We start from the raw sequence: 12,560 nt of genomic DNA, 5'->3' as shown, positions 1-12,560 counted from the left end.
GAGGGACGGTTTGTCAGGGAGTGGTCTGCTGCTGCCGGGGACCCGAGCCTGGAGACCTCGGGTGGGAGCCGCTGCCTGGTTACTATGGTTACCAAGAGAGGAAGAGGAGGGGGCAACGACAGGGACAACTGCTGCGTGGGGGGGTGCAGATAGTGCAGCGTTGGAGGACACCACAGCAACCAGAGGAGGCGGAGTCTCTCTAACCTGAGAGGAAGGGGTTACCACCGAGGACGACGTTGTCACGCCGTCCTCGGTGGGTTCGGCGACGTTGAGGCCGTCGCCCACAGAGACAGAGCGGGACATCTTGGCCATGGAGCTGGCGGTGGGACTCATGTAGGAGCGCGCCGCTGACGGAGCTGAGGACGAGGACGATGAAGATTTTCTCCCTGTGGCGGTAGCAGACAGAGCGATGGGGGAGGAGGGGCTGGGTCTCTGTTGGGGGAGGGATGACGATGATGGGGGACGTCTGGGGGTGGAGGGAAGGGTGGTGGGACGCTGGGGGGAGGGGACAGCTGTGGGGGGGCGTCTGCAGAAGGACGAGAGGTATCACCTGAGAGAGAGAGAAAGATGTGTCACGTGTGTTACCTGTGTCACGTGTGTTACCTGTGTCACGTGTGTTACCTGTGTCACGTGTTTCACGTGTGTTACCTGTGTCACGTGTGTTACCTGTGTCACGTGTTTCACGTGTGTTACCTGTGTCACGTGTGTTACCTGTGTCACGTGTGTCACGTGTGTTACCTGTGTCACGTGTGTTACCTGTGTCACGTGTTTCACGTGTGTTACCTGTGTCACGTGTGTTACCTGTGTCACGTGTGTTACCTGTGTCACATGTTTCACGTGTGTTACCTGTGTCACGTGTGTTACCTGTGTTACGTGTGTTACCTGTGTCACGTGTGTTACCTGTGTCACGTGTGTTACCTGTGTCACGTGTTTCACGTGTGTACCTGTGTCACGTGTGTTACCTGTGTCACGTGTGTTACCTGTGTCACATGTTTCACGTGTGTTACCTGTGTCACGTGTGTTACGTGTGTTACCTGTGTCACGTGTGTTACCTGTGTCACGTGTTTCACGTGTGTTACCTGTGTCACGTGTGTTACCTGTGTCGCTCAGCAGGCTGTGGACTGACTGGACTCTCCGGAGACCACACATCCAGGTCAGATGTGAGGCAGTGGTCAGGGCCGTCGGGTCCAGGTTCCTCTTGGTCTCAGTCTGATCCTTGTTCCTCAGAGGCGCTTGCAGCACCACTGAGTGCTCCTCTTCCTCCTGAACCTGGTTTTGGGGCTGATCTGGTCTCTGGTGGATCTGGTTCTGAGACTGGACATGGTCCTGAGGTGTTGAAGTCTGGTCCTGGCTTTCTTTCTGGGTTTGATCCTGGTTCCCCAATACCTTCCTGTCCTGGATCCTGTTCTGACACGGATCCATCAGCGGTCGGACTTCAGAGACCAGAGGACGGCCCTTCACCTCCCCAGCTCCTCCCCCTCCTTCCCCGCCGGTCCGAGATGGGAGAGGAAACACAGCCCGACTGAGGAGAGAGGAGCAGAATCATCTGAAGGGTCAACCTCCTCAGGCACCAACCGACCGATTCGACTCGAAATCTACATCTAAAAATGTCAGATGATGCTTATGCTACGCTGTGATTGGATGTTTTACCTTCCAGCTGAATTCTGGGTGAGGAACCTGGAGGAAATGCTGAGACTCTCACTGGAGCTGTGAGACGCTCTGCTCGGACTTCCTGAGGACAGACGGAGTGTTTACTGAGACAACCGGCCGTCGTGGTGGTGGTGTACGATGGTGGGTGGTGGTGTACGATGGTGGTGTTGTACGATGATGGGTGGTGGTGTACGATGGTGGTGTTGTACGATGATGGGTGGTGTTGTACGATGGTGGTGTTGTACGATGGTGGGTGGTGTTGTACGATGGTGGGTGGTGGTGTACGATGGTGGTGTTGTACGATGATGGGTGGTGTTGTACGATGGTGGTGTTGTACGATGATGGGTGGTGTTGTACGATGGTGGTGTTGTACGATGATGGGTGGTGGTGTACGATGGTGGTGGTGTACGATGGTGGGTGGTGGTGTACGATGGTGGTGTTGTACGATGGTGGGTGGTGGTGTACGATGGTGGTGTTGTACGATGATGGGTGGTGGTGTACGATGGTGGTGTTGTACGATGGTGGTGGTGTATGATGGTGGTGTTTTACGATGATGGGTGGTGGTGTACGATGATGGTGTTGTACGATGGTGGTGTACGATGATGGGTGGTGTTGTACGATGGTGGTGGTGTTGTACGATGGTGGTGGTGTACGATGATGGGTGGTGTTGTACGATGATGGTGGTGTTGTACGATGGTGGTGGTGTACGATGATGGGTGGTGTTGTACGATGATGGTGGTGTTGTACGATGGTGGTGTTGTACGATGGTGGTGGTGTACGATGATGGGTGGTGTTGTACGATGATGGTGGTGTTGTACGATGGTGGTGGTGTACGATGATGGGTGGTGTTGTACGATGATGGTGGTGTTGTACGATGGTGGTGTTGTACGATGGTGGTGGTGTATGATGGTGGTGTTTTACGATGATGGGTGGTGTTGTACGATGGTGGGTGGTGGTGTACGATGATGGTGGTGTATGATGGTGGTGTTTTACGATGATGGGTGGGAGTGTACGATGGTGGTGGTGTATGATGATGGGTGGTGTTGTACGATGATGGTGGTGTTGTACGATGGTGGTGTTGTACGATGGTGGTGGTGTATGATGGTGGTGTTGTACGATGGTGGTGGTGTATGATGGTGGTGTTTTACGATGATGGGTGGTGTTGTACGATGGTGGTGTACGATGATGGTGTTGTACGATGATGGTGGTGGTGTATGATGATGGGTGGTGTTGTACGATGGTGGTGTTTTACGATGGTGGTGTACGATGATGGTGGTGTACGATGATGGTGTTGTACGATGGTGGTGATGTACGATGATGGGTGGTGATGTACGATGATGGGTGGTGTTTTACGATGATAGGTGGTGGTGTACGATGATGGTGTTTTACGATGATAGGTGGTGATGTACGATGATGGGTGGTGTTTTACGATGATAGGTGGTGGTGTACGATGATGGTGTTTTACGATGATGGGTGGTGGTGTACGATGATGGTGTTGTACCTGAGAGGTGGGACAGTGTGACAAAATGCTCCTTCAGGAAAGCTTCCTGGTCTGGAGTCTGAGGAACCTGCTGAGAGACTCCATCTACGTCCTCCTCCATCTCCTCCACCTCCAGCTCGGAGGAATGTCCGTCCACACTGAGACGCTCAGTGGCTGATTGATAGAGACAGAGCGACAGTGAGACAGGTGAGACAGGTGAGACAGGTGAGCGAGCGTCTCCGAGTACTTATATTCACTTTAACTGCACATAATTTATATCACTGATATAATAATATCAGCATTACTCATTGTACTCTATCACTTTAATCCTTCAGTATTTATTCAGTTATTAGTAGTAGTTAGTTTTTACAGTTATATACTTCTCTAACTGTAGAAAGTGACTTTACTGCTCTGATGTCATCGTTGTTTTCTTTCTTGTTTTAACTTGTTTATCCTCCGGAGACAAATAAAGTTCTTCTAAATTTGAATTTAACGTCTCACCGTCTCCTGCCGCTCGCTCTCGACTCGACGCTCTGGATCCTGGCGAGCAGCCGCTGTCCGGACTCGGTTTGTCCCGTCGTCCGTCCGCGGCATCAGGACACGCCTCCTTCACCTGGAACTCACTGACAGTAGTGGGTGGGGTTTACAAGGGCGGGGACAGACTAACATCAGTGAATCCTGGAACTGGATTGGACGTCATCCTACCTGCCTGCCAGGCTTACTCTGTCCTCCCATTGGTCAGGATACAACACTGGATTTTCCCTGTCTGGGCTGTGATTGGACAGCAGGATGAAATCAGGCCTCTGATTGGTCCTCAGCTCATCGTCTTCCACCTGGATGGACAGAACCATTTATTCCAAAGTTCAGATCTCGGATTGATTTGTGTGAAAGTGGATCACAGATCTATAGAATCTATATGATGAGTCATCTTCATGGGACAGGAAACCATCACAGTCACTAAACACTTGTTTCCTGTAGATTCATGCTGCACAACATCCTTCTCACTCAGAAGGCGGTGCAGGTTCTGGTCCAGGTTCTGGTCCAGACTCTGGTCATCTCACACCTAGACTACTGCCCCCCCCTCCTGGCAGGTCTACCTGCTGCTGCCCTCCGACCTCTGCAGCTCATCCAGGAAGCAGCAGCTCCACTGGTCTTTAACCTGAGTTCACTCACACCGCTCCCTTCACTGGTTACCAGTAGCTGCCACATCCACTTCAAACACTAGTACTTGGTACCGTGCTGTGACGGATCGGGTCCAGTCTACATCCAGGACATGGTCAAACGTTACACCCCACCCCGTCCACTCCGTTCTGCATCGACCAATCAGCTGCTCCCTCACTGTGAGGGACAGCTGTCACTCAACAACATCACGACTGTTTCCTGTCCTGGCTCCTAAACGGTGGAACCAGCTCCACATGGACATGAGGACAGGAAGTCCACACATCTTCCTCCAGACTGAAGACACACCTCTTCAGACTATAGTTTGGATAAAAGTTTAAACTAATTCAGTAGCACTTAAATGTCACTTACTTATAGAACTTTGTAGTTTGGCTTTTTTTGAAGAAATTGTATTTTTTGATTCTTGTTGTTCTGGTTTGTTCCTCATGGTTGATGCACTTATTGTGAGTCGCTCTGGATAAAAGCGTCAGCTCAATGATGTAATGTTTCCTCCTCATCCAATGTTCTCATGGGTTAAGGTTTGTGTAAAAAACAAACATTCTCCCGTCAAGATTGTTTTTGAGTCTGAAAGATATTCATTATAAATGAGACCGCTGGTCTTCTTGTCATCATGTGACTGAAACACATCGGGACAACGTCAACTTTAGAATAATTCATCTTCTCTCACCTGTGCAGTGGTGACCTGCAGACTCATGGTGCTCCCCAGCTCCTGATTGGCCCTCTGAGGCCCCGCCTCCACACCCTGACAACCCTTCTGCTGACTGCAGGGGGAGGAGCTAACACCAAGGGGGCAGGTCTTCGTCTGAGAGGGTGGGGCAGAACGTAACGTTTTCATACAGAGGAAACTTATAGTGATCACGTTTCTGTAAAAACACCAGAATCAGTAAACGTAGTGAGTGTAGCGGAGGGACTGTTACGGGTCCTCGGTTCAGTCCGTGATGAATGATCCTCAGAGAGGAGCAGTCATTTACTGACGGAGCGATAACTGTAAAAATAACAGTTTTACCATCCAAACATGAAAAGACACTTTAAGCAGATTACTTGATCACTCTAACCAAATTATTTACAGAGCATTTGTAGAGGAACGATTCTGTAAACGGTTGATTACTATGTCTGGTTTCCACTCTATTATTAATCGTTTGTTTTAAAGTCGTAACTTGTCAGAACCTCGTTGTATCATCTTGTACACTGACAATAAAGGTTTTCATTTCAACATTATCCCTTTGATCACATGTAATGAAAATGAATGGGTCTGGTTTCCTGACCTCCGCCTGCTCCACCTGTCTGTCGGCACAGAACGAGTCCAGCTGTCTCAGGTCCAACATGGACGACACCATCAGGACACTGTCAGCGCTGCCCGTCCTCCTGGACCAGCGGCGGCGGGGGAGACGACTGCCCGACGCCTCCTGATGAGACAAAGTGTTGTTTCTGTGACTGATTCAAATCTTCAATATTTAACTGATGATCAATAAAAAAACAGTTAAAATAATGTTCTGACCTTCGTGACATCAGAGCAGAATGTCTCATCGCACACGTCTGAGGGAAACAAACCACATGAGATAAACACAAACACTTGAAGTGGTGAAATCACTGGACTCCATCACCACACTTTCACCTGAATGACGTTTATATAAATGTAATAACAGACTGTGACTTCATGAACAAGCCTCCACTTGTGGGTTTCTGTGATGGGTAACCATGGAAACATGCCTGTCTCCTCCTCCATGCTCCCTGCTGTGACCATATGACAGCTGAGCTCCTCCTCCTCCTCCTTGTCGCTGTCAGACGACATGTTGACGACACGAGGAGACGACGCCTCCCTGCTGATTCTGAGGTGAAGAAAATTAAACCTTTTAATAAATCAAATTAATAAAGTAAAATGAAAATATTTCTGTGGATGTGACAAAGAAACAAAATCATTCAAACTAAATGATGTCAAATAAACAGGATAAAACTTTAGATACATTTTCTTTATTAGTTTTTCTATCTTCAAATAAAGTTTTGTAAAGTTGTGAATTTGTACATTGAACATGTGACACAGATGTTTATGGAATTAGTCGTAGGCTGTACAAATAATATAATAATATTTATTTACAAAAGTTAATTTGATCCAATTTAACTTCATCACATCTTTGTGGTAAACACACACACACGTGCCTCACTGCTCTCTGCTGGGGATTCTGGGAGTTGAAGTTGCTGCTGGGAGGTCGAAGGTCAGCGAGTCGCTGCCTCATCCTGATGCTCAACTCTGGACTGAGACGCCACACGAAGACACAGCTGCACACACACAGGACGGATGAATGGATGAAGTAAGTGATGAAGAGATGAAGAGATGAAATAAGTGATGAAGAGATGAAGAGATGAAGTAAGTGATGAAGGGATGAAGGAATGAAGAGATGAAATAAGTGATAAAGAGATGAAGGGATGAAGTGATGAAGAGATGAAATAAGTGATAAAGAGATGAAGGGATGAAGTGATGAAGAGATGAAGTAAGAGATGAAGGGATGAAGGAATGAAGAGATGAAGTAAGTGATAAAGAGATGAAGAGATGAAGTAAGTGATGAAGGGATGAAGTGATGAAGGGATGAAGTGATGAAGTAAGAGATGAAGGGATGAAGAGGAGATGAAGGGATGAAGAGATGAAGTAAGAGATGAAGGGATGAAGGAATGAAGAGATGAAGTAAGTGATAAAGAGATGAAGAGATGAAGTAAGTGATAAAGAGATGAAGAGATGAAGTAAGTGATGAAGGGATGAAGTGATGAAGGGATGAAGTGATGAAGTAAGAGATGAAGGGATGAAGAGGAGATGAAGGGATGAAGAGATGAAGTAAGTGATAAAGTGATGAAGAGATGAAGTAAGTGATGGAGAGATGAAGGGATGAAGAGATGAAGTAAGTGATGAAGAGATGAAGGGATGAAGTAAGTGATGAAGAGATGAAGTGATGAAGGGATGAAGTGATGAAGAGATGAAAGGATGAAGTGATGAAGGGATGAAGAGATGAAGTAAGTGATGAAGAGATGAAGGGATGAAGTGATGAAGAGATGAAGGGATGAAGTGATGAAGGGATGAAGAGATGAAAGGATGAAGTGATGAAGGGATGAAGGGATGAAGAGATGAAGGGATGAAGAAATGAAGTAAGTGATGAAGAGATGAAGGGATGAAGGGATGAAGTAAGTGATGAAGAGATGAAGGGATGAAGGGATGAAGTGATGAAGGGATGAAGAGATGAAGTGATGAAGGGATGAAGAGATGAAGTGATGAAGAGATGAAAGGATGAAGTGATGAAGGGATGAAGTGATGAAGGGATGAAGTAAGTGATGAAGAGATGAAGAGATGAAGTGATGAAGGGATGAAGAGATGAAGTAAGTGATGAAGAGATGAAGGGATGAAGTGATGAAGGGATGAAGTGATGAAGGGATGAAGTAAGTGATGAAGAGATGAAGAGATGAAGTGATGAAGTGATGAAGTAAGTGATGAAGAGATGAAGGGATGAAGTGATGAAGGGATGAAGTAAGTGATGAAGAGATGAAGTGATGAAGGGATGAAGAGATGAAGTGATGAACTGATGAAGTGATGAAAGGATGAAGAGATGAAGTGATGAAGGGATGAAAGGATGAAGTGATGAAGGGATGAAGGGATGAAGTGATGAAGGGATGAAGAGATGAAGTAAGTGATGAAGAGATGAAGGGATGAAGAGATGAAGTAAGTGATGAAGGGATGAAGTGATGAAGGGATGAAGAGATGAAGTAAGTGATCAAGAGATGAAGGGATGAAGTGATGAAGTGATGAAGAGATGAAGTGATGAAGTGATGAAGGGATGAAGAGATGAAGTGATGAAGAGATGAAGTGATGAAGAGATGAAGGGATGAAGAGATGAAGGGATGAAGTGATGAAGAGATGAAGGGATGAAGTGATGAAGGGATGAAGAGATGAAGGGATGAAGTGATGAAGAGATGAAGGGATGAAAGGATGAAGTGATGAAGTGGTGAAGTGATGAAGGGATGAAGTGATGAAGGGATGAAGAGATGAAGTGATGAAGGGATGAAGGGATGAAAGGATGAAGTGATGAAGGGATGAAGAGATGAAGGGATGAAGAGATGAAGGGATGAAAGGATGAAGTGATGAAGAGATGAAGGGATGAAGGGATGAAGAGATGAAGGGATGAAAGGATGAAGTGATGAAGAGATGAAGGGATGAAGAGATGAAGGGATGAAGGGATGAAGAGATGAAGGGATGAAGGGATGAAGGTGTGGAACGTACCTGTCTCCAGAGACAGTGATCAGGTGTCTACAGTCTCGACTGAACTTCAAACCTGTTACGATCTCTGACACAGAAACAAAGTGGGAATCACTCACATTGGAAACATGCCTGTTTATACGCACATACATGAATTGTCATATATACATTTTCACGTACGTATACTACATATATTTATTATTTTTCTTCTTCTGTACATTTATCTGTCGGACCTATTATCCCACATATATCAACTGATTCGGGACATTCCTGATTAGCCTTTTCTGTCAGTGGGAGGATTTTAAACTGGTGACATCACACACGGACCTGATGACATCATCACATGTCTTTGACTGTACAATGCATTTCAGCAGCAAATGCATTTTATAGTTATTCGTTCATTTCCTCAAAAGTATTTGTTTTGAATTCCTCTCTTAATTCAAGATGTGTGGTTTTATGACATTATCTAAAAAAAAAACTATTCACATGATTTGATTTTCTAATTGTGATTTATTTGCGTTTATGCTTTGATGTTTAAAGGATAAATATCAAAAGGATGGTTGGAATCGTAAAAGTTGTGTTTTACTGTCAAAAATTTCATATTAGAAAAACATGCAACACTACATTCATAGTCATTCGTGTCCAAAAGAGAAATGATGCAGAGGAAACTGACCTGAGTGTCCGAACATGGTGGCCACACACTCTCCAGAGTAGAAGTCAAATATACTGATGTTCTTATCTGAACAGGAGGTGGCGATGTAGAGACCTGACGGGTCGATCTGCACCTGAGGAGGACAGGAAGAGTTCACACCTCTGTAATCCATACAGACACGTTGCCCGTGGTAACGTCAGACATCAGCAGTGAGCTACCTTGATGAGAGTACCGTCCTCGCCTTGGGAGCCTTTATACATCTTCTTCTGTTTCCCATTACTGATGTTAAAGATCCTGTGAGAGGCCGATAAAAACAATCAGCTAATCAGCATCACTCTGGGTGAATATGGGCTATACAAATAAAATGTGATTGATTGATTGATAACTCTGATTTCATTGGTCAATGACAATTACTGTCAGTCTCAGCCTGTTTTTATCTCAACAAATAACTGATTCAAACCAAACTGATCAGAAACACTTGAACAAACATCAGTGAGATAAGAACGACCTGAAATCACAGAAACATCTTTACAAACATTTATTTAACGTCTACTTTGATATTTTTGTTTGGTCCCTGTCCCATCTGCTAACATGGAGGAGGAGATTTATTATCTATAATGCACCCGGCCACCAGGGGTCGATACAGATGTTTTGTGTAGTATATCAAGGTTTTGCCTTCAGACGAAGAAGTCATCATGCTGCTAATTCTAATCCTCAAATAACCCTGCTGCACACACACACACACACACACACACACACACACACACACACACACACACACACACACACACACACACACACACACCTGATGCTGCGGTCCTGACAGCCCACTGCTGCGTACTTCCTGGTCGGCTCGATGTCCATGTCGTACAGAGTCATCTTCCTGACGACATGATGAGTCCGAGTGAACTCCAACCCCTTCTCCACCTGACCCCCCGAGGAGACAAACAAACAGGTGTCCCAGATGTCTCAGTGTGGACAGTGTGTCTCAGTGTGGTCAGGTGTAGACAAGTGTCTCAGGTGTCTCAGTGTGGTCAGGTGAGGACAAGTGTCTCAGGTGTCTCAGTGTGGACAGTGTGTCCCAGATGTCTCAGTGTGGACAGTGTGTCTCAGTGTGGTCAGGTGTAGACAAGTGTCTCAGTGTGGTCAGGTGAGGACAAGTGTCTCAGGTGTCTCAGTGTGGTCAGGTGAGGACAAGTGTCTCAGGTGTCTCACCTTCTGAGCTGTGCGGAAGTAGACGCTCTTATCAGCGCCACAGCTGATCATCCTCACTTTGCCGTCATTGGCTGAAAGACACAAAAAGATGATGATGTCCGAGGACGAGACGTCTCTTTCATTGTAAATAACTAAAGAGACAATACTCGACTACATCTCTACAGTAAAAGTACTCAGTTACTTTGAGACTGACCAGTGAATCTAACAGCTGTGATGGAGGATGAGTGTTCGTCCAGAGTCTGGACCAGACTGTAGTCTCTGTCCACATCCAGGACATGGATGAGACGGTCCCGACCTGCTGTGGCTAATAGCTGGAGACCTGGAGACAGGTACAGACAGACAGGTACAGAGAGACAGAGACAAGTACAGACAGAAATCTTTGTTAAACGTAATTTATACACATGACCGTGTTTTATGTTGTGTGTATGTGTTCTACGTTGTTACATGTGTGTATGAGTTCTACGTTGTTTACATGTATGTACGTGTTCTATGTTGTTACATGTTGTGTGTATGTGTTCTATATTGTTACATGTGTGTACGTGTTCTATGTTGTTACATGTTGTGTGTATGAGTTCTATATTGTTACATGTGTGTACGTGTTCTATGTTGTTACATGTTGTGTGTATGTGTTCTATATTGTTACATGTTGTGTGTATGTGTTCTACGTTGTTACATGTTGTGTGTATGTGTTCTATATTGTTACATGTTGTGTGTATGTGTTCTACGTTGTTACATGTTGTGTGTATGTGTTCTACGTTGTTACATGTTGTGTTCTACGTTGTTACATGTTGTGTATGTGTTCTACGTTGTTACATGTTGTGTGTATGTGTTCTATGTTGTTACATGTTGTGTGTATGTGTTCTACGTTGTTACATGTTGTGTTCTACGTTGTTACATGTTGTGTATGTGTTCTACGTTGTTACATGTTGTGTGTATGAGTTCTACGTTGTTACATGTTGTGTGTATGAGTTCTACGTTGTTACATGTTGTGTGTATGAGTTCTACATTGTTACATGTTGTGTGTATGTGCTCTACGTTGTTACATGTTGTGTGTATGTGCTCTACGTTGTTACATGTTGTGTGTATGAGTTCTACGTTGTTACATGTTGTGTGTATGAGTTCTACGTTGTTACATGTTGTGTGTATGTGCTCTACGTTGTTACATGTTGTGTGTATGAGTTCTACGTTGTTACATGTTGTGTGTATGAGTTCTACGTTGTTACATGTTGTGTGTATGAGTTCTACGTTGTTACATGTTGTGTGTATGTGTTCTACGTTGTTACATGTTGTGTGTATGAGTTCTACGTTGTTACATGTTGTGTGTATGTGTTCTACGTTGTTACATGTTGTGTGTATGTGCTCTACGTTGTTACATGTTGTGTGTATGTGCTCTACGTTGTTACATGTTGTGTGTATGAGTTCTACGTTGTTACATGTTGTGTGTATGTGTTCTACGTTGTTACATGTTGTGTGTATGAGTTCTACGTTGTTACATGTTGTGTGTATGTGTTCTACGTTGTTACATGTTGTGTGTATGTGCTCTACGTTGTTACATGTTGTGTGTATGAGTTCTACGTTGTTACATGTTGTGTGTATGAGTTCTATCTTCATCATGTCTCACCAGTTTCTGGTTTGGAAAACTCCAGGCACAGAATCTCTGAGTCGTGAGCCTGAACGTTCATGATCTCCTCCATACTGTCCAGATCATGGATCCTACAACACGTCACACAATCAACAGATATCATAGAATGTTGTACAATCATCAGACAGACCCCCCCACATGGGCCCCTCCTCACCTTAGGACCCCCATGCGGTCTCCAGAAGCCAGATGTTGTCCATCAGGACTGACACCCAGGGACCTAATGCCTGCCCTGCTCTGGTCTGTCTGCTGCCCCTCTGAGCCCAATGACCCCGCCTTCTCCGTGTTGCCACCGGTACCAGCGACACTCTCCGTGTCCAGGAGGCTTGTTAGCTTATCGCCCACGTAAATGACCTTCTGCAGGTCCTGAGGTCAGAGGTCAGGGGTCAGAGTCAGGTGAGGAGCTTCTCAATTCGGAGATACAGGTGTATAAATAGTTGAGGTGTACAGGTGTAGATGTGTGTGTACAGGTGTAGATGTGTGTGTACAGGTGTAGATACGTGTGTAC

General features: G+C 45.5%; 1 protein-coding gene across 1 annotated transcript in view; it reads right to left on the bottom strand.

Moving 5' to 3' along the window:
- Window positions 1–12,560, bottom strand: part of mapkbp1 (mitogen-activated protein kinase binding protein 1) — a 30,350-nt gene that overhangs the window by 1,642 nt on the left and 16,148 nt on the right. The window contains 20 exon segments of the mRNA XM_034575802.1: window positions 3–506; window positions 509–550; window positions 1,080–1,522; window positions 1,651–1,732; window positions 3,152–3,304; window positions 3,632–3,753; window positions 3,836–3,963; window positions 4,977–5,111; window positions 5,575–5,715; window positions 5,808–5,845; window positions 6,020–6,141; window positions 6,464–6,586; window positions 8,571–8,634; window positions 9,220–9,331; window positions 9,417–9,492; window positions 10,004–10,125; window positions 10,414–10,484; window positions 10,607–10,732; window positions 12,035–12,126; window positions 12,210–12,418. Of these exon segments, the coding sequence (XP_034431693.1) occupies window positions 3–506; window positions 509–550; window positions 1,080–1,522; window positions 1,651–1,732; window positions 3,152–3,304; window positions 3,632–3,753; window positions 3,836–3,963; window positions 4,977–5,111; window positions 5,575–5,715; window positions 5,808–5,845; window positions 6,020–6,141; window positions 6,464–6,586; window positions 8,571–8,634; window positions 9,220–9,331; window positions 9,417–9,492; window positions 10,004–10,125; window positions 10,414–10,484; window positions 10,607–10,732; window positions 12,035–12,126; window positions 12,210–12,418 (2,905 nt within the window).

The sequence above is a fragment of the Hippoglossus hippoglossus genome, chromosome 22 (genome assembly GCF_009819705.1).
Source record: "Hippoglossus hippoglossus isolate fHipHip1 chromosome 22, fHipHip1.pri, whole genome shotgun sequence".
Lineage (NCBI taxonomy): Eukaryota > Metazoa > Chordata > Actinopteri > Pleuronectiformes > Pleuronectidae > Hippoglossus > Hippoglossus hippoglossus.
Note: the sequence above shows the minus strand (reverse complement) of the source record. Positions and strands in the feature narration are given on the sequence as shown.